This window comes from Ahaetulla prasina, chromosome 8 (genome assembly GCF_028640845.1).
Source record: "Ahaetulla prasina isolate Xishuangbanna chromosome 8, ASM2864084v1, whole genome shotgun sequence".
NCBI lineage: Eukaryota > Metazoa > Chordata > Lepidosauria > Squamata > Colubridae > Ahaetulla > Ahaetulla prasina.
In genome coordinates this window covers 25445328-25468303 of record NC_080546.1, presented here as the reverse complement: position 1 = coordinate 25468303, position 22976 = coordinate 25445328, and the positions used below count along the sequence as shown (strand labels likewise).

Here is a 22976-nt window from a genome sequence, read left to right as displayed (position 1 = left end):
ATCGATCGATCCCCCTTCCGCCATATCTGCCCCTCCCACTTACCGTGCAAATAGACTCACCTCACACAAAGGAACACACTCCCCATAACCTCCGAACCCATTTGACAGTCGCCACGAGCATGCGCTGGAACTGGTTTCCCTCGACGGGCTACCCCATCACCCGCCCTACCCTCCCACCCCTTAAAATTGCCCTGTCTAAAACCCCAAAGGCTCTTTCTTCGCATGCCACCTCTGTGGGTCCCAAGACCCGTCATTGAGGCCGGCCCTTGGTAGCGATATGGGCCATTCCTGCGAGGCGGGGGCACCTTGCAGGCGCAAGAGTTCATGTACAGTGTAGCGCATAGAAAAAAGTGCGAATCGACGAGGGATGCTAAGATGGTAAAATCCCAAAGAGATAAAATGGTAAGTCTTCCAGCGGGAGTCCAGTTGGTAAAGGACAGATGGAGCAGGAACCGGATAGCGATGACAGAGCAGGAACAGACAGGCCGGCAATCTCCATAGTGTGCCTATGGAGAATAGTTCTACAAGGTCTTAGTCAAGTAGAAATGGCTATCGGTCTGTCCGGGTCCATAGACCAGTCCAAGCTATTCCAATCCAGTCCAATCCTCTCCATAACCCGCAGATGGACATGCATGACCGACCAGTTTAGGTGATCCAAAGTCCGGTATGGGAGGGAAGGGAGGTAGAAATACGATGGAGCAAGCCAGGCCTCCAAGGGCCACTTGATGACACGTAAAACAGGCCACAAGAGGACAAACCTCAGCCATGAATCCGGCCTCCTCTCCCACGAGGCCTCGCCACACCCATCCATTGGTGGGACTGCCAAACACAGGCGCCGTTGGGCAGGCGCCTCGCAGTCCACAAGGCCTCGCCGCCCAACCAGCACCGAAGAAACTGGCGCCGATGGAGCTGGCGCCAACGGAGCTGGCAGGCCCACTGACAGCCAAAACGGGTCGGGATTCAATCCACAACCCGGCTGTCGGAGCCAGGCCGGGACCGCCGCCGACGATCTCCGCCGCTGGAAATTGGCCAGGATCGCTGGGTCGCCGCTGGAATCGCCGCTGGGATCGCCGCTGGGGCAGGGCTGAAATCACCGCTGGGGCAGGGCCGGAGCCAAGGCCGGAGCTCGCAACAAGCCGCAGGCCTCCCTCGCCTCTCTCACGTCCTCGCCGCCTCCAAAATGGCCGCCCCTTCCGGACCGCCTCTCCGTCCCTCGGCCCGTTCTCGGCTGCCGTATGTCCCGAGAGGCCACAAACCTCTCCAACGGCAGCCGGATAGATCATACCCCACACCGAGGGACCGGAGAAGCCTGGTGAGTCAGCCGAAGTCTCCATTTCCTGGGAAAGCCCCCATCGCCGAATTCGGACTCTTCTAAACCGCCACCATTCTCGCGCATGCGCAGAGCCTAATTATAGATAAATTCTTATCTATAAATCAAGACACCAGTGCTATCGAAGTTCAGTTATTTTCTTAACAACTTTCCCATGATTGATTGAAAGACTTGATTCATAGTTTGATGATCCTTGCTGTAAAGGAATTTTCTGTATTTTGCTGTAAAGGAATCCAGTTTCTTCATCTGTTTTGAATTGCTCCTTGAAATACTCCATCACCTAGAATGATAATAAGCAGGCAAAATTTGGCAATGCAATACTCTGGAAAAATATAGAGAAGTCTTTCCATGGACTTTAGTAAATTAACTCAAGCCACTTTCATAACACAGTTTCAATACTTGTAATTTACCATATATCTTTTCCACCTCTAGTATTTTCTGAGAATAGAATCTCTGAGTTGGTGGGGTTTTTTTTTATAAGAAACAACACGGAGACAAGAGCAACAAAAAAATCATTAAGAGCAGTTGATTATTCAAAACAATCAAGATTTTTAATAGCCCACTCATAAAAGTTATAGCAAAGGAAACCCTTTTAAAAAGATTGTTGCTTCATTCAGTTCACTATTTACTACCAAATGAATTGTGGAAAAATTGCCCAAGAAAAAAAAACTTTATCATTACCACTCTTCACTTCCCAAGGGCAAAAATAATTATTTTAAAAAGACCAGCCTTGATATTTTCTGTTTTAATCAGTTCTGGAAGAGTATAATTTACTTCATAATTCCCAGAAAGCAACCTAGATGGCAAAAATATTTCTTCCTTATTTTCCCAACCTTATTTTCCCAACCTTATTTCAGCCTGCAGATAACTCTAAACACTTTAAAGAAACAGAGCAAAATATATGTATAAACTCATCATGGAATAAACTCATCAAAAAAATTTAAGAACTTTGGATGATTTGATTGGGTTTAAATTCCTTTCAAGGGATCGGGGAATGAAATATTGGCAAGGTACTATGCCATAAGGTAATATACGTGTAGTACTTCAAATTAATATGGAGCAGGCAGGACATCTTGCATTTTTTCTCTATCACAGCTCATTCAGTTATTAGCAGATGATTTTTTTTAGAAGCTCATTCAAAAGAGAATAGTTTTATTACACTTATTCAGTGACAATATGGTTAAGTCATATTTTTGAATGCCAATCTTCCATTGTTTGGACAGCTGTCCAGTAGCTTATAGTCTTTCTGTCTACCTATCTATATATATATAAATGGCTGTGTGTGTGTATATTCCAGCATAACTTTGGAACGCCTTGAGCAATTTCAACCAAACTTGGTACACAGATGTCTTACTCTCTAGAAAAAAAATCTGTGGAGATAAGACACCCCTAACACCTCTCGGGGTTTATATAGTAGCTGCACCGCTCAGCTGATTGGTCCTGGTGGCCTTCTGCAGCGGCCACGCACCACTTGCTGGGCCATTCTGGATGGCGAGGGGGAACATTGCCGCCAGATGGGTGTCAGTCCAGGTGGCTACTGTGGCGGCCGGCCATGCGCGGCCCCAATGCTGTGGGGCGCTGGATGATGGTTACCGGTGGGAGTGGGCAGCCAGATGGACAGGGAGTGGGGCCCAAAGACTTATAGTGATTTTATGTATGATTTTACTTTATAATGTGTATACGGTACCTATACTTTTAAAAGCCTTTAAGGATTGGGATACATAAATACCCGAAGAACGCCGGGTTATCAGCCAGTATATCAATACAATTCAAAGGGAAGATAACAGAAGTGAACTTCTTCCATTGGGGCTACTGCTCAGATGAAAGTCCTCTCCTTATAATTTGTTTACATTTTCTTTCACCCCATTTTCCTGCCTGGAAATTTGGTGAACACTGCTATAGCCAAAAGACTTTTCGCTGAGCTTTCTCTGAGCATTTGAACAACCCAGTATAACATTTAATAGCAAGAATTATTCCAGAAGGAGGATTTTACATTTGACGCTCATGGAATACAAATCCCATTTATTGGCAATGGTCCAAAAGTTATCCTCAAATGTTCAGTATAAACATTGGCAGGATCTATGAATAATTTACCTGCTGAGTGGTTTCCGTTCTACTTGTATGGATTTGCCAGAGCTTGAGTTTCTGCATTTCATCCATGGAGCTGTTTTCCTTTTTCAGTTGCTGTTGGAATAAGATGTGTTCTTCCTGCCTTGGTGGGATATTGGGCTTGACAGTGGTGTATGCGACCTTGTCCTCATAACTTCTATCTGCAGAAAGCAAGTGAAAAGGATGAAGGAAAGTCATCATAAGCATCCTTGGATTTCTTGGTAAGGAAGTGTGATACATCTCAACACGGCATTGCTATCTCTGAACACATGTATGGGCCACATTTGGATGTCTACAAGCCCCATATAATACATGGAGGGCAAAAGATGAGAACTTTTGTGAATGGGCCAAACAGAAAAAACAAAACAAAACAAAACAAAACAAAACAAAACAAAACAAAACAAAACAAAACAAAACAAACAGAATAACAGAGTTGGAAGGGACCTTGAAGGTCTTCTAGTCCAACATCCTGCTTAGGCAGGAAACCCTGGGTTGTTTGTTTTTTTGCTTGTGTGTATGTGTGTGTGTACGTGTGTGTACATGCATGTGTATGTTTCCTAATCACTTTCACAATGCTTTAAGGCCCACGCTACAATTTTCAATGTTTTCTAAGTAACATTTTGGGAAATTGTGCTGCTCATTCTTGGCCATTTCACTAAGGACTATAAGGACAGATGTTTGGAGTCTCCAGATGGCTCTGGGATCGACTGGATGTTGTCCAGTAAGCCCTAGTTCTCAGAGGCAAATTATTTTATTCTTCTTCTTCAAAGTTACTAGTCAATAGAACATTTAGCCATATGCCTCATTATTCACTGATCAGCAGCAAACTACCTTCACTCTGTACATACACAAATTTGTCCCATGCTCAACATCTAGTTGAGATATTAGAATATATATTAATCTTCTATATTTAATTGTGTTGATAAATGAACTTATTCATACTGCACTGAATTGTGAAAAAGTAATGTCTAGTTGGTTTGTGTGTGTGTGTGTGTGTGTGTGTGTGTGTAAGTGAGAGAGGGAGGGAGGGAGAGAGAGAGAGAGAATGAGAGAGAGAGAGAACTCTACATCTACCATTCAGATTCATGGCCATTTCCTTGATTAATTCACTCTCATTAAATTTAGTAGTCATTGGAGTTCCTGTTAAGAGATAGCACAATGCCATTAGCTAATTATGAAACACAAGTCAGGAAGTTCTGACACATTACATTAAGGGTGGGCAGCTTGGTTCAGAAAATGCAGGCAGAAAATGCAGCACTGTCAAGATAATGTCCTGCAGCAATTGAATAATAAGTCTGTCACACATTTCCAAAGATAATCCTGTGTTGTTCTTTTCTAAGCAAATTATATTCCACTTTATAGAGAAGATAAAATATTGTCTGTAAGTCTGCATGTTGCAAAAATGAGTCATAGCAAATGGTATAGGGCAGGGGTCGGCAACTCTGGAGCCGCATGTGGCTCTTGCATTCCTCTGCTGCCGCTCCCGGTCGCTGCCACAATTTTGAGAGGAGCTTCCAATTGGGGGGAAAAGCACGGTGCGCCAGGAGGAGACTCTATGGCAAGGGGCGGGTTTTCCGGTCGGCTCCACAATTGATAGGGCTTTCAGTCAGGACAGATAGAGGAAAAAGGACGCCATGCTAGGAGGAGACTCTATGATGGAGGAACCGGACTTCCAATTGGCTCTAGAACTGACCCGGGTAAAGGGGCCTTCCAGTTAGGGCCTTTGTGGCTCTTTGAGTGTTTAAGGTTGCCGACCCCTGGTTAGGGGAATAAACCAATATGCTGTCAGAGCTCTGGATGGTTTCAGTTCAGAGCAACTAAAGAGCAGTTGCTTCTTATACAAGCCTGCCTGCTTTTAAAGACCCAATTTGGAGGTTCTTCTGTGGTTGAGGTAGGAATGGTTAGATACTTGTGAGGAGATTAAAGGGGACAGGATTGATTTTACTGATACCATTACATGCCTACTCTGATCATCCTCTCCTGGCCAAGACATGTTATGTTTAATGTTATGCCTACATCCACAGGCCATTGGTTTAAGTATTTTATTAATTTGTCAAAATGTGAAATACAGAGATATAAAGAAAAATGAAAATAAAGGGACAACAGGAAAGGAAAAGGGGAACAGGAAAAATTATATGATAACGGGGAAAAGAAAAAGAAAAGCATTGACTTCTGACTCCTTTTCATGCAGTAGAATAAGGTAATAATATACAATATCAGCTTTTTACTTTTACATAATAATATATACTAGCCATTTTTATAACAACAAACCTATCTAGTCAGCAAAAATCATTTCCCCCCATCTTAAGCACCAAACCCAAAAGTGGTTTTCAAGTAGAAACAAAATTAATTGCATTCTTTTCTTTAATCAAAGCAGTCAGTTTAGTAATCTCTGTGAACTCCATCAACTTTTGCAGGCATTCGTCCATTGTGGGAATCAAAGTATCCTTCCATTTTTGTGCATAAAATATACTTGCTGCATCCATAGGCCATTGCTGAGACAGCTTAAAATTGTCTTTAGTTGTAATTTGAAAGAAGTGTTTTCCTCTTCTTCTGACACAATTTTGGCTATGGACATGATCTAGTACATTTTACTGATGATGTGGTTAAGACTTGCCAGGTATTATATTGGCTTCTTATATACACTCAGCTAGGACCTTTTTGAATAAATGCTAGGCCACGCCTGTACTTTAACTGGAGGACTTGTGCATTCTTCAGAAAATTCTGGTTCAATAGATAGAATAACAGAATTGGAAGGGACCTTGGAGGTCTTCTAGTCCAACCCCCTGCTTAGACAGGAAACCCTACACCACTTCAGACAAATGGTTATCAACATCTTAAAAATTTCCAGTGTTGGAGCATTTACAACTTCTGGAGGCAAGTTGTTCCACTGATTAATTGTTCTAACTGTCAGGAAATTTCTCCTTAGTTGCTTCTCTCCTTGATTAGTTTTCACCCATTGCTTCTTGTCCTGCCTTCAGGTGCTTTGGAGAATAGTCTGACTCCCTCTTCTTTGTGGCAACCCCTGAGATATTGGAACACAGCTATCATGTCTTCCCTAGTCCTTCTTTTCATTAAACTAGACATACCCATTTCCTGCAACCGTTCTTCATATGTTTTAGCCTCCAGTCCCCTAATCATCTTTGTTGCTCTTCTCTGCACTCTTTCTAGAGTCTCAACATCTTTTTTACATTGTGGCGACCAAAACTAAATGCAGTATTCCAAGTGTGGCCTTACCAAGGCATTATAAAGTGGTATTAACACTTCACATGATCTTGACTCTATCCCTCTGTTTACGCAGCTTAGAACTGTGTTGGTTTTTTTGGCAGCTGCTGCACATTGCTGGCTCATGTTTAATTGGTTGGACTCTAGGACTCCAAGATCCCTCTCACACTTACTACTATCTTCTAGAGTGGTGGTGCCCAAAGCACCAGCTTAAACCAGAAAAGAGGGCTGCATTTTGCCATGTGTGCATTACTGGTTCTCTCATTGAAGAGTATGCTATACATTTTCATTGCTTCAGCTAACGAAGGGTTGTGCAGGCTTTTATGGGTTTTATTATAATTGTGAAGACTGGAAGTGCCATTTTGCACACTTTTACACAATTTTGCATACTATATGGGCTACCTCTGAATGCTCAAGCACACTGCTCTGCCATTGTGAGAGTGGTCAGGGATAAGGCTGGCTCTTTATGGATGGCTTCCTCCCATTTCATGCCTTTCTTGTATGCTGACAATTGGGCTATTTTTGGATATTGGTTTAATGCTCTTTCAGAAGAATATTAGACACGTCATAGTCAGATGCTAACTTTCAGTGTAGGGAAAGTGGACATTTACCCTACTTGCTGATGGAGAAGAAAAGGAATACTAACTACCAGGAGACAATAATGACCATTTTTATCCTTATTGCGACTCCTCAAAATGTATATTACTATGTCTCATTCCATGAGCTTCTCATGGACCATTGTGCTTTATATGACTAGTTACAGGATGTGAGGTTTAAGGGATATCCAGGTCCTGATGTTCAGTGGTACTGAAGGAAGAGATGCATAGAATCTATCATAATGATATATACAATCCACCTTCCCTTAAGCATAGAAAGATGCTATATTATGTTATGCATCTGTATATGATACTTTACAAGTACATGATATCGACCCTGATCCTTGGAGGGAGGAGAAAAAAATGTCTTTTTAAGGATAGCTCCTAAAGCCAATTCCCAGCTTATAGCTATCTAAAGGGCAATGGTCCATGAATTAAGCATCTCTGTATGAAAATAATTTATATAGCCCCTCCTTTTCAAGAGACATCAAGCCATACAGACTCTTCTTTTACAGATAAAGGCCTGTGAACCAGTGGTGAAATCCAAATTTTTTTACTACTGGTTCTGTGGGTGTGGCTTGGTGGGCGTAGTGTGGCTTGGTGGGCGTAGCCGGGGAAGGATACTGCAAAATCCCCATTCCCTCCCCACTCCTGGGGGGAAGGATATTGCAAAATCTCCATTCCCACTCCACTCTGGGGCCAGCCAGAGGTGGTATTTGCTGGTTCCCCGAACTGCTCAAAATTTCTGCTACCGGTTTTCCAGAACCTGTCAGAACCTGCTGGATTTTACCCCTGCTGTGAACCACCTGCACTTAGCTTTTTAAGATCTAACTGCAATATCACTCAGTTAATACAAAATTCAGAGATACCTTCTGTTGTTTAACAAACAAACCAATGCCATTAGTCTAATAATTGCTGATGAAATTACTCTGTGCTCCAATCCAATGGTGAAATCCAGTCCAAAACATGAAGTTATTAGCAGTAAAAGGACAAGTAAGCGATAAGCTTCCCATCGGTCAAATCAAGCTGACACTGTAGTGCTTAAGTTGTAAATACAAAGTGTATTCTTGATTCTACAATTATGAAAAAGACCTCACATATCAAATCACAATTAAGCTGTGCAATTTCATATAGTTTATCCATCATGGTTTCAAACATAACATGTTGGAATGCTCAAACCGTTGAGAAGAATTTCTTAAACTTATTAAAATTGCATGACATATGGTGTCTGCAAGAAACCAGGGTCCCAGAAAGCCAGATGGATGTAATTTGTTTAGCCGAAATTAGATCAAGGGTTATTACAACATGGAAACCATGTTCTATGGAATATTCTTTTCAGCTATTTTGTTAACAGAAAGTGGAATCTGGAGGCATCTAAAAAAAATGGACTTCTCTCGCCCTCTGCAGATAATGAGATTCATGATAATAAATGAGTTTACCCTAATAACTCTAAATGTCTATAAGCCTTCTACAGTAGAAGTGCCAAATGTCTGTATGTCTCCTAGAAGTGCCAAATTTCAAAATTATTACTGGTGGGTTACCCAGGAAAATACAATAGATATATTAAAAGATAAATTTTAGCAGATACTTTTTAGACAGATACTGTTATATTAATATTTAATATAACATATAAAAGAGCAAAATGGTTAAAATTATCTTCCCCTTTAACTGGAAGGATTCTATAGTAAACCCAGCAGAATATAAATTCTTCAATTTACTTTATATATGGAACTATGAAATCCTGAATGGTTCCCATCCCAGGGATTTTCCCAAGCAATTACACCTACTTATAAAATAGTAAAGAAGTATAATCAATTATGTATGCATCCTGTCTGCCAGGGCAGGAAAATTTTAGGAGGTGGAGGTGATTTTAAGAATTTGGAGTAATCTACAAGCTATCTTTTTCCAATATTAGGCTAGGCTATTGTAAGAAGTTGAAAGTTTACAATGAGAACATTACTGCAATTTTACTTTCCAGTCATCTGGACATCTACTAAATGCCAGCAAAGAAGGTTCTCTGGGTCTTGTTGCTTCCATCTAGCAATCACTTTGGCCGGTATCAGTGGTGGGATTCACTTTGGCTGAACCGGTTTTTAAATTGCTGGCTGGCCCTGCCGCGCCCTGCCCCTTCCAGAAGTCCCCATGTGCCCCATTTTAGCTCCAAGGTACATGGAGAGAGGCCTACTAAGCCCCAAATGGGGCACAGTGGTGGTGGTGCAGTGGGCCCCCCCACGGCCTATTTTTGATCACAGGAGTCTGTGGGAGGCCTACTAGACCCAAAAATGGGACACGGGGGTGGCGCCCCCCACGGCCTGTTTTTGCTCCCGGGGGTGTGTGCAGGAGGCCGAGTGCTGCCTGTCACACCCCCTGGCCATGCTCACCGTGGCCACGCCCACCCAGCTGGTCATTAGGGCAGAGAACCCATTGTTAAATTATTTGAATCCCACCACTGGTTGGTATGCATTGAAACTGTTGTCCACTAGATGGTGATGATGATGATGCTAACAGTTCACATCCTGTGATGATACCATTAATATTATTAAAAAAACATCTGCCTATCACAGATCTTTGGTAAGTAAAAAAAAAAAAGCCAAATCCAGTCTAAACATCTGGTTGACTGTGGTACCAACCATAATGATAATTTATATGCTACCTGATACCCAGCATATAAACATTTTTTACCTTCCGTCTACTATTCCTTCCATATCCCAACTAAGTAAATGCAGCAGCTGGTTACTAACTTCGATTTTTAGACAGAAGGTCTGGCTTGAGATTTCTGTGTCTGCAAACCTCAAGGTGGCTATCCTGCCTGCCTTGTCTATATTTATATCCCAGGACTGTGCAATAATTTGCATTGGTGAAACCAATTAATAACGAATAATTGTGTAGATAGTTGTGCTTTTGGCTGTTGCATGCTATATTCCCACCTTATCCAACCTGGTTCTCTCCAGATGTGACGGGACTGCAAATTCCCACAGTTCTCATCCAGCCTGCACATTAATCATATTGGCTTTGAATTCTGGTAGGTTCTAATATGGCTGAACATACCAGGCTGATTATACACAATAAGAGAAATGAATCCTGTATTCCCATTAAACTATATTTATATTACTTTAAAAAATAGCAAAATTGACAAAAGTATTTAATTCTGTACCTGGTTTCCTGACAGCATTCAACAGCTTCTCATTACCAGCATGAGTCCTAGTCACCTTTTGCTGAAAGACTGTAACAAAAAAGCAAATTAAGAAGTTTCTAGTAGCAGCAGGAAAACAAGAAAGCTGACTATCCATCACAATTCTAGTGTCTTGATAGAACACCTAAGACTTTTAAAAACAGACTATAAGAAGAAAGCCCACGGTTTTATTTTTTAGAACGTTCTACAACTTTGTCCAGTTGAATTCCCTTTACACAATAGGGTTTTGGTTTCTACCTCTTCCAGGTAGATATTGGCCACAATGAGGGACACAGGTGAACCCATGGCGCAACTGTGCGTTTATCTGAAGTAATCTTCATTGTATTTAAGATAAGTATTGGTCAGGCAGAGATCCAGCATGGCACATATGTGGTCTGGGATTAGGTTGATTCTGTCACCTAAGATGCTATCTTGTAGCAGTCATTTGTTCATTGCTGTGACAGCTTCAGTTATTGGAATGCAGGTGAAGAGGGAAGTCACATCAAAGAAAACCATGGTGTCATCTGGGTCAGTTTAGTTTCCAAACCTTGTTGGTGAAGTTGCATTGCCTCAATATTTCTCAAATACAAGATTGACTTATGATTACCAAAAGAGAGAGAACAACATGCATAAGTTCAATTGTTCACATCATTTCAATATTCCACAAATTCCTAGAGTTATGTGGTATAAGGCAAGATAAGAACTTCCCTCCAAATATATTGGGGAAACCATTTGTATCTACCAAATATCAAGGAAGAATAATTTTATTTGGTAGTGCACAATGCTTTGACATTTGTCTCTCTAGTTTCTGGCTAATTGGAGTGTAGTCTGTTCATGATTTGAAAAAAATCCTATATAATTCATTTAGTTTAGATTATCAGCTCCACAAAATATTAAATTCAACAGAAGAATAACCTGCTGCATATGTAGATCTAAATTGGGACAGCATATGTAGACCTAAAAATTGGTCACCATAGCAGACATGAAAATTTGACCTACCAATACCATGACTTTAAGACTAAATCTTTTTGAAGTGTTAATACCACTTTATAATGCCTTGATAAGGCCAGCCTTGGAATAGTGCATCCAGTTATGTTCACCACAATATAAAAGAGATATTGAGACTCTAGAAAGAGTGCAGAGAAGAGCAACAAAGATGATTAGGGGACTGGAGGCTAAAGAATGGTTGTAGGAATTGGGTATGTCTAGTTTAATGAAAAGACAAGACTAGGAGTGACATGTTCCAATATCTAAGGAGTTGCCATAAAGAGGGAGTCAACCTATTCTCCAAAGCACCTGAAGGCAGGACAAGTGGCAATGGATGGAAACTAATCAAGGAGACATCCCACCTAGAATTAAGGATAATTTTTCAATTAGAACAGTTAATCAGTGGAATGATCTGCCTCTACAAATTGTGACATTGGAAGTTTTAAAGAAGAAATTGGACAACCGTTTGTCTGAAAGGTTACAGGATTTCCTGCCTGAGCAAAGGGTTGGATTAGAGGATCTCCAATGTCCCTTCTAACTCTATTGTTCTGTTATTCTCCACAATAACTTGGACATAAGCTCAGTGACCACATCAAGTCCATTTCTGAGGAAGTGACTATGTACGTGACTTTGAATTGTAGATCACATGCCTATTGGAAAATGGGCTGGAACAGATTTATAATTATAAGCACGAACTTCAGATGGCAGATTTTTCACACTATCAACTATATCCAGGGTGCCAGTGAGTCACCCAGAACAGGCACTGAAGCATCTCCCTCAGGCCTGAAACAGCTCTGGAAAGTCATAGCTAAGCTGTAAGCAAAATTGCACCTGTCTGTAGTTAAATGATACTAACTTTAGCTTCCAAGGATGATATGCCTAAAACAATATGCAGCAATACAATGCACAAGGAAATAATACACTTTCTCAAATATTTCCCTGACACCACAAAATTGGACCCAATATTGTAATGGTTCAATGAACAATAAAAATGGGAAAAAAATGACCAAAAAAATCTTAAAAATGAAAAGGGGATAGATTGAATGTGCACTCTAGTGGATGTAGAGCTGATTGGACCTTGATGAAATATTGCTATATCATACAATAAAGGTAGTCCTTGACTTACACAGTTCACTTAGTGACCATTCAAAGTTACAATGGCATTGAAAAAAGTGACTTATGACCATTTTTCACACTTACAACCATTATGGCATCCCCATGATCACGTGATCAAAATTCAGAAGTTTGGCAACTGGCTCATATTTATGACGGTTGCAGTGTCCTATGATCCCCTTTTTGTGACCTTCCGAACAGGCAAAGTCAATGGGGAAGCCAGATCCACTTAACAACTGTGCTACTAATTTAACAACTGCAGTGTTTCACGTAACAGCTGTGACAAGAAAGGTCGTAAAATGGGGCAAAACTCACTTAAGAAATGTCTCACTTAACAACATAAATGTTGGGCTCAATTGTGTTGTAAGCAGGTTCGAGTTTCAAAACCCGTCGCTACCAGTTCGCTTGTGGGTGCTTGTGTGCGTGCACGATGATTCTGTGCATGGGCAGAAGCGTCTGAGTGGTGGGCAGAGCCTCCCGCCACCACCACTATCGGTTAGCAACGCACCACTGGTTAGAAGTCCTACATAGATTATAGACAATAGCAAAAAGGCTAATGATATAGCTGTCTATAGAAGGAACAGTTGTGTTCCTTCAATATGTTCAATCTGGTGGACTGAAGTAAAATTGGAAAAAACCCTTTCTCCCCAAAATGGGTGTCTGTCAAGGGGTGAAATGCTCCCGGTTCAGACTGGATCGCCCAATCCAGTAGCGATGGTGGTGGGTGGTTCGGAGAACTGGTAGCAAAAATCCCTGCCTCCCTTCCCTGCCCCCATGCCCAGCTGAGCCGCATGATCATCAGAGGTTTTTTTACTTTTAAAAACATTTTTTCTTCAGACAAAAAAATGCTTTTAAAAGTAAAAAAAAAAGCCTCTGATGATTGCGCGGCTTAGCTGGGATCGTCAGAATCCTTTCAAAGCATTTTTTCTACAAGCTCTTCAGCCAAAGAGAAGTAGAAAAAATGCTTTTAAAAGTAAAAAAAAAAATGGACACACTCACCCAGTCACATAACACCCCGACCAAGCCACGCCCACAGAACCGGTAGTAAATATTTTTACATTTCACCCCTGATGTCTGTGCATGTGCTAGTTGCATATTTTCCTGAACTGGCCTTTAATGCTATGGAAGTTAAATATGAGAAATAAGTCAGAGGATTGGCATCTTTGCTTCCTTCAACCCACAGATGAACAGTAGTTTCCTTGCTAAAAAAAGAAAATGGTGGCATCACAGATTATCTCTTGATGTTTATGCTCCAAGCAAACTTTTTTCTTTTTCTCTAAAGAATTTTAGATTTTTAAGTAAGTTGGGAACCCTTAACATTTTATTCTCAGAAGCTCGTATTAGGCCCATGGAAAATCATGGTAGATAAATGGGCACAATTATCCTCAAATGTACACATAGCAATAGCACTTAGATTTATATACCACTTCACAATGCTTACAGTCCTCTCGAAGTGGTTTACAGAGTCAGCATCTTGACCAGGGGTGAAATCCAGCAGGTTCTGACAGGTTCTAGAGAACCGGTAGCGGAACTTTTGGGCAGTTCAGAGAACCGGTGGCGGAAATGTTGAGTAGTTCAGAGAACCAGCAAATACCACCTCTAGCTAGCCCAGAGTGGGGTGGGAATGGAGATTTTGCAATATCCTTCCCCCAGGAGTGGGAGGGAATGGGGATTTTGCAGTATCCTTCCCCTGGAGTGGGGTGGGAATGAAGATTTTGCAGTATCCTTCCCCTGCTATGCTGATCAAGCCACTCCCACCAAGCCATGCCATGCCATGCCCACCAAGCCACACCCACAGAACCGGTAGTAAAAAAATTGGATTTCACCACTGATCTTGACCCCAACAATCTGGGTCCTTATATAAATAAAGCTAACAGTAAATAACAGTATAATCAGGGAATTATCAAACCAATATGCTGTCAGAGCTCTGGATGGCTTAAGTTCAGAGTAACTAAAGAGCAGTTTCTTCCTATACAAACCTGCCTGCTTTTAAAGACCCAATTTGGAGGGTTCTTCTGTGGCCAGTATATAAAATGAGAGCAAACCCCATTCCTTATTTGTATTGATGATTTTATCTAGTTTGGTAATGAAACATCTGCAAAAGCCAAGGTCAGAGAGCACAAAGTACTCCACTTACTGTATAAATTAGCATAATTTGCTCGTTTGCTCTCTGTGTTAATGGTTTTTCCATTCTAACTGGTTCAAGAGTTGGGTTACCAGTAAAGTCTATATACTTTGCATTTGTTCTAATGCATTTGATTCTCACTGCTGGCAACTTCCTTTAGTCCAGGATTTAGGACAACCTCATGGTCACTTGACTTAATGATTGTTTCTACTATTTCTTACTATAAGCTTCACAAAGTAGAGAGCTGGAATTCCCCTCTTCCATTTAAAGTAGGGAGAGGGAAGGTGATACAATCCAGATGCTTTGAACTACAATTCCTATTTTTCCTTGCCATTGTTACTTTAGCATGACTTACTAAGGACCAAAGTTCAAAACATCTGGAGGGCACCTATTTGCCTACTTGTGGTGTAAATTTTGCTAGGTGTGGGAACCTTCTCTATACCTCTGGATCTGGACTTGATTTCTGTCCTCGTAATAGGCAGGTTTTCTGCATACCTGTATGACTTCCATTTTGTCTGCCAGAACATCTGGCTGCCTTGCGTCTGCGAGGTGCTTCTATAAGCAAGTTGCTGAATGTGGGCTGAAGTGTTTGGAAAGTCAAGATGTGCTTGAAATGAAGTCTGACAGATGGTCAGAAATAAACAAGTGAAATTTTATTTCCAGCAAAAGTTCATCAAAACGTTTGAACAATGAATGACAATGAGTGTTACCTTGAGCTATGTAAGAAGTTCCCTCTTCTTTCACAGCAGCAGACAAAGGACGTGGGGCAGGTGCAGGAGGCCGATTCATAATAAAGGATCTACCGTCTTTCCTTTGCTCTTGAAGCTTGTTCTCCATAATGGCATCATACACACCATGATTTACTACAGCAGAAGTGTATGGATCTTCCTCATCTATTTCATCAGAACAACAATTTATCTTAGGTTCCCCCTCTGTCCCCTTATTTTCCACTTGGCCTTCCACTTTTTTCAAGTCTGAAAGCAACAGAATGACACTAATGTTATTAAACACATTGTCCAAATGAAAGTTTCGACATATATCCACTCATGTGGACCTTTGTAATGACATGTAATCCTCATTTATTGACTACTTTGCTTAGTGAACAGTTTGTAGTTACAACAAACAATGAAAAAATAACTTTTTGACCAATCCTCACATTTACAACCTTCATAGGTCTATAAAGGAAAGGAAAGGTGACATAAGATCATGGTTTCATTTAACAACCACTTTGCCTAACAAATGGGTTGTTAATCCCAACTGCTAAATAAGAATGATTGGTAAGCATGCATTTCATGTCTATGTATTATCTGTCTGTCTGTCTGTCTGTCTGTCTGTCTGTCTGTCTGTCTGTCTATCTATCTATCATCTATCTATCTCTTCTATGTAACAGAAAGATCCATAGCTAGCTTTGTAAATTCCTCATGTCAGAAATCATTTTCTTTAAGCTGCAACATCTGAGTATCTACTGGAGTCAAAATGGGAATTATAAACTATGTTCTGAACATTTAAGGAATAATATAGAAAGCTCATTATTTCTTCATCATTTTAATGGAAGTTTCAAAAGATCTACCCAGGAAGTAAAAGTCATAAAAAGAGTCAGTGGATGAGCAAGAGGTAGAGATTCTGCTGGTGTGATATTAGATCCTCAAGAATAAAATGAAAGCAGGCATATTGTTCTGTTTGATTACTTCCTTTGGCCAACAGTCCCGGTTTGTTAACTACCTTTGGAGTTCCCTGAGGCTCATACCTAGGCATGTTAGGGGTGGCAGAAGAAAAGGCTGAAATTCCTTTTTTATTCATGCCCTAAAGGCAAAGGTTCCCCTCGCACATATGTGCTAGTCGTTCCCAACTCTAGGGGGCGGTGCTCATCTCCATTTCAAAGCTGAAGAGCCAACATGATGTCTCTGTGGTCATGTGGTCCCTATTTTTCTACTTGCATTTTTTACGTGCTTTCGAACTCCTAGGTTGGCAGAAGCTGGGACAAGTAACGGGTGCTCACTCTGTTACGCGGCACTAAGAATTCGAACCGCTGAACTGCTGACCTTTCGATCGACAAGCTCCATGCCTTAGCCACTGAGCCACCACGTCCTCTTATTCATGCTCTACTAATTCTGATAACTTGATCTCCGAACTTTTCTAATGGGACTCACACCACTATTTCCTCCCCCGCCCCCGAAAGATCAAGGGATGAATCCAGTTGATATTGTTTGCAAAGTGGTTTCCCCAAAAAGAAAGATGACTAATTACAGATACTTTCCCAAAGATGAACGTTTCTAAAATGGTAAGTTTTACCAACTACCTTGACGTTTTGTGGAAACTCTGTATAATTAGACTGATTTATTCAGAAGGAATTCAGAGGGACTTGCTTTTATCTTTGGGATGTAACTGCTTCAAGCTGTTGCATGACACCACAAATTTGTTCAAGCACAATGCAGCCCATGTGCAAATCTGGTATTATAGCAAACGATGGAAACTATTCTTTCCAATAGCCTTTTAATTCCATCTTCCATCAGTGCAGACAAATTTATAGAAATAGTCAGGATTCTTTTAAGACTCTGAGAGGAAACAAAATTTGCTCTAGAGAGACCAAAGGGAGTCAGTTTGGTCTAGTAGTTAGGCTTGAAAACAGGAGACCATGAGTTCAAATCCTGCCTTAGCCGGGATTAGCCTCTCTCTTAGCCCAATCCATCTCACAGGGTTGTGAAAAATGTCTGCTTAATGATGGTGGCCTTCCTGTGACTGCTGCAAAAAATGGGTCACAAAATTGGGCATGGTTACAGGGTGACCCATTTAATGTCTATCGTGTCATGCTTTTCCTCGACGCTTCTTCAGTTCCCAGCATCACTAAACATCGTGCATCAGTGCAATTCTTATGAATATTTGAACGAATTCCTATAAATACAACAGCTTGCTATTTCCTATTCCAATGCAAGAGCATTCCCTTCAGTTCAGGATTCTATAGGACAGGGGTCTCCAACCTTGGCAACTTTAAGACTTGTGGACAACATAATAACAGAGTTGGAAGGGACCTTGGAGGTCTTCTAGTCCAACCCCCTGCTCAGGCAGGAAACCCTACACCATTTCAGAAAAATGGCTATCCAACATTTCCTTAAAAATTTCCAAAGTTGGAGCATTCACAACTTCTGGAGGCAAGTTGTTCCACTTATTGATTGTTTTGCTGGCTGAGGGATTCTGGGAGTTGAAGTCCACAAGTCTTAAAGTTGCCAAGGTTGGAGACCCCTGCTATAGGACAGGTGTGTCAAACTCAATTTCATTGAGGGCTGCATCAGGGTTGTGTTTGACCTCGGGGGTTGAGTGGGCATAGCCAGGGTGGGCATGGTCACTCAATGTCACTCGTGTCAGGAGCTTTTGTGGTGGCTTGAGCATTTGTGGCCCTCCCGAGCTCCATTTTCACTAGCAGAGGGATGCAGGAGGCCATTGCAGCCAAAAACAGAGCTCAGGAGGGCTGCATGCAGTCCTCCCAAGCTCCATTTTTGCTGGCAGAGGCACCACGGGCTGGTCCTTTGCAGCTTCCAGGGCAGCCCCGTGGGCCAGTTCTAAGCACCCCGCGCACCAGATCTGGCCCCTGGAACTTCAGTTTGACACCTCTGCTACAGGACCTATCAATAAATGTAATGGGGATAGGACAATGAATGTTACCAAATCAAACTCTGGAACTCAAATACAGAATTGATAGCAATAATTAGGAAGCTGCATGGAATATGGTCTTCTTCCTGGCCTGCCAATTAATTTATTAGTTTGCGGGATCAGACTCCATGCAGCAGAGAATGAAAACATATGGTTTGGATCTGATGTAGCCGGGATCTTGAATATTTTTCAAATTTTGCTATAAATATTTTGTGTTATTCCGTGAGTCTATACCTGAATACAAGTAAAAACATTCATTTTGTTTACTGGCAAGAAATTGATTTCGGGGTGGCAAGGGTGGTCCTTCAGAGAAATGGATGTTTTCACTCTTCGCTTCTGGGACATCTCTAAGTATGTTACTATACAAGCTATTTCTCAAGCGACATGTATTTTCTTCTAATTTATTTCCTTCTACTTTCTCTACTACTCCTTCCTCATTATATTCTTTCAGTTCTGCATCAGCATTCATCCCTTTCTTCTTCTGGATTTCCAAACAGGCTCCAGGTGGTTCTTCTGTGCTTGGCCTGCCTGTTAATGTTGGGAGAATACATTATTCTTTCATTTAAAATAACCATCTGGAAGCGTTTTACATTTTCTTACGGATTTCTACAGAGAAACAGTCACAATGCTAATTAAACTTTCATGAATGAGTATAGTGTAGTGGAAAGCTGTCACATCTATAACTTCAGTGAAGAAACATCTAAAATATTTATCAACGAATAGAAAAGGCTCTCATTAATTTGTAACATTTCTAAACAACATAGACAAAACATGTGACGTTAAAGGACTCTGGAAATGCAACATTCTACCTCCTCCCTAACGTGTCCAATTTTGGATGCACAGTAGGAAAACGCAAGAATATGGCAAGTTATGGAGGTGGGTTCCACATATTTTTACCACTGGTTCCCCGCACAGGCGCACACTCACTTTGCACCAGGGGTGGGTTCTACTTACGTTTACTACCAGTTTGCATCGTACCTGCGTGCACGCGCTCGCTCTGCTTATCCATGCACGCGCTCTTCTGCGCATGCACATAAGCTTCTGTGCATGAGCAGATCACTTTTGATGACGTTCAGGTCAGTGGGGGGAACCTCTGGCCGGTTTTACTACTGGTTCTATAGAACTGGTCTGAACTGGGGGCAACCCACCACTGCTTTGCATGCTTGTGCACCTTCTACGCATATGCCCAGGCTTCTGCACATGCACTTTGCTCGCATGTGTGCCTTCCGTGCATGCACCCCACCTCGAAAATGTTACTAAATAGGACGGCAGAGCACCGGGGCGGGTGGGCAGATCCACCGGCGATCGCCACTGCTGGTTCGCTCGAATTGGTCCAAACTGGTTGAATACTACCACTGTTAAGCTATAAATTATGCAGCTGTGCCTATGCAGACTAGTGTCAAGGTTCCAGAAAAACCTCTTTTGCATAAAAAAAACTCAGAAGCCATTGTCTTTCAGAGTTCTTTACTAGCATGAGGAAACTGGCACACAATGAGTGAAATTCCAAAACTGAACTTCCGGATTCTTTTCCCAGTTATACAAACCCCAAGAGTCCCACCCCCCTGACCCCTTTGCTGGTCACATGGTCCCACGTTCTCCCAGTTCATTCGAATATCTTCTCGCCACTCTTCCTGCAGATGTGAACACCATCCGACCTTGACCGCTTGAAGAATGTTACCATACCCCTCAACCCCCCTTCTTCCACTCAGGGGAAAAATGTGGCAGCGTCTGGAACCCTAAAGTCTAGTATGGTTTCCAGGCCTGACAGCTAGGTTGCAACCTATCAATTTACAGTCTTTAACAGGGATCAATTTTGCCGTTGGGAGAAAAATGTGACTTATTGAGAATTCTGTACTTTATGGACTGCATCACTGATTACTCAAATGCAAGAAGAAAAACATAAATTGAGTGAGCGTAGTTAGGCATGGTGTCTTCCACAGTCTTGAAGTCACTTAGACTTTTCCTGAAGTTTAAAACATTTGGAATGTCTATTAATACTGTGGAGAAATGGCTACCATATATACTTGAATTGACTCTATCTCTGGAAAAGTAATACATATAAATTCCATTGATGTATACATTCAACAATATTATAGAAGAATTAAACTTTTAAAAAATATAATAATAAATGAAAAGCAGAATGCTCCATTTTAGAAACTTACCAAGTCCATTAGAATGAGAATCCGAGCTCATCATAAACACATAAATGTCATCCTCAGCTTTTATTTCCTTCTCATCACTTGTGTTTTTGTCTTCACTTATCTGGATGGGGGATAGAAAAAGTCAAACAGCACTTGATGGTATCAGATAACAGCAACAGCTGGAGATCACATAGCAGAAGACAATGCTGGAAACCATCTCCAACTATTTATCCTTTTCTTCCAGCACCTAATACGATCATAGATGGATTTAATCCACAAAATCCCTTCTTTAAAGTAGAGAGATAGAAGAATTTTAGCAGCTGTTTAGTGATGCTCCTGGCCATGCTTTAAGAACACCTGTTCTGAATACAATTACATGGGATTTAACATGAGCTCATTGGACAATATTGATAGTTACTACCAATTAGGAGATGAGAAAATCCATGCGGTTTCTTAGACTACTTTTCTTCTTCATTTGTAAACTGATTGTTATCAGCCTGCAATTTTTCAGTTAGGGTGTGCTTGCTGAAGAATACCTGATATTTATTTATTTAGTGTCTTTGAGTCAGTGTTTCGAAGTGTCATAAAAATTATCTTATGTTTTCCTGCTGGTTTTATTTGCTCTCTTGCTGCTGTAGTTATTCTTCTATTGCTGCTGGGTTTGATTCAGGGATGAAATCCGGCAGGTTCTGACAGGTTCTGGAGAACCGGTAGAGGAAATTTTGAGTAGTTTGGAGAACTGGCAAATACCACCTCTGGCTGGCTCCAGAGTGGGGTGGGAATGGAGATTTTGCAGTATCCTTCTCCTGCCACGCCCACCAAACCACGCCCACAAAATCGGTAGTAAAAAAAAATTGGATTTCACCACTGGTTTGATTTCTGTGTGTGACATCCCTTTTGCTAGGTGCCTTGGTCATTTATTTTAAACAGAAAAGCAGCATGAGCATTAAAATAAAATTCTAAACCTTTCTTTGCTGTCACCTGTCCATCTCATAGGCAGAAATTCACAACCTATTGGGTGATAGATTGGACTAGATCAGGGTGAGTTCTACTTACCTTTACTACTGGTTCGCAATGGGATCACACACTGAGCTTCTGTGTGTGCGCTGAAGCTTCTGCGTATGCGCAGATCATCTATGGCAACATCTATGACAACTGGGGCCGAGCTTCCCCGCAGTTTTAGTACCAGTTCGCAAGAACCAGACCGAACCGGGGGCAACCCACCACTGAGCTAGATCTAGGCTCAATACGGTGAGTTTAGATCCCACTGATTTCCTGGGGAAATACATTCAGGTTATCTAGTCTGTATCTACCTTTGTTTCCCATTATGCATGATTGGCAACAAAAACCAAACAATGGCAAAACATTGCCTAATGCAGGATTTTCTTTGATGAATCACAAAGCTCAGATCGTAACCTAAAGAGGATGGCATCAGGGCATTTCCCAAAATTTGTTTTTGCAGTCAGAGCAAATTAATTCTAGGAATGGTTGATGGTTTCCTCTCACATCTGAGATGCTCAAGACATTTTTCAATATTTCTAAAACCCATGTTCTTCCCTGTTTCTACAGCAGCTTTCTTCCTTCAACCTTACCAAGGAGAAATAGGCATTTTTTTTCTTCACAGCATGGGGGGGAGTAAGATTTATCATAATTATTTAGGTCTCAGAGTTGAATCACACAAAATTGTTGATAAAAGTTTGGGGGTTGTTTTTTTTTAAATTTATATTTCTTTTGAAGAGCTATTGCAAACTCAGTTTAGCTCCTTGGCAATTTTTAATGTCAATGCATGGATCCAATCTATGCTCCCATTGCCAAATGCTTGAAATGAGATATAGGTTTTCATCATATGTGGCCATCTGTTTTACTGCACAGGATTTCAAATAACTGCAGATGCTTTTGCACGATTGCTTTCAGAAATAATAAAAGGAAATATAACTTGATATTGGCAAAATGAATTTAAAGCTATATACCAAAATGCTTATATTGGGGGAAAATTTAAAATTAAATTAGAGAAAGGACAACAAACGTATTTAATTTGTATCTGAGATGCATTTTTTCCACTGTTTGCACTGTTCTATCATATTAACATAAAATAGCAAAGAATTTCTTCTTGGAAGAAGCTTGCACCAAATAATGAGATTTTTTTTTTTAAAAAAAGATTTATTTATTTATTTATTTATTTATTTATTTATTTATTTATTTATTTATTTATTTATTTATTTATTTATTTGATTTTTATACCGCCCTTCTCCCGAAGGACTCAGAGCGGTTTACAGCCAAGTAAAACAACATAGACATAGACAAAAATTAAAAACGTATTAAAAAACTGATTATAAAATGGCCAAAATAGAATTAAAACTAGGTCAAACTATCCTAAAACCCTACTTAAAAATTTCATCAGGCTAGCCCCGCACGGTGGAATAGTTTAGTATTTTTGTGGGGTTTTTTTTGGCAATTCTATACTTTTCACACACTTGATTTTTTTTTTAAATAAAAGTATTATACAGGAGTCTATACAATCATTGCAAAA

At 40.9% G+C, this 22976-nt stretch overlaps 1 protein-coding gene across 2 annotated transcripts in view; it reads right to left on the bottom strand.

Moving 5' to 3' along the window:
• Positions 1 to 1062: 1062 nt before the first annotated feature.
• The window catches only part of BANK1 (B cell scaffold protein with ankyrin repeats 1), a 213993-nt gene continuing 192079 nt past the window's right edge, over positions 1063 to 22976 (bottom strand). Inside the window, exons 6-11 of one of the 2 annotated variants that reach the window (XM_058193544.1) lie at positions 20468 to 20567; positions 18540 to 18833; positions 15368 to 15631; positions 10415 to 10483; positions 3425 to 3600; positions 1063 to 1610 (exon numbers count right to left, since the gene is read on the bottom strand). In XM_058193544.1, coding sequence (XP_058049527.1) covers positions 1449 to 1610; positions 3425 to 3600; positions 10415 to 10483; positions 15368 to 15631; positions 18540 to 18833; positions 20468 to 20567 — 1065 coding nt within the window. In that variant the 3' untranslated portion in view covers positions 1063 to 1448. Of the gene's footprint in view, positions 1611 to 3424; positions 3601 to 10414; positions 10484 to 15152; positions 15278 to 15367; positions 15632 to 18539; positions 18834 to 20467; positions 20568 to 22976 lie in introns of those variants that run through there. The other variant, XM_058193545.1, reaches the window with a different exon arrangement.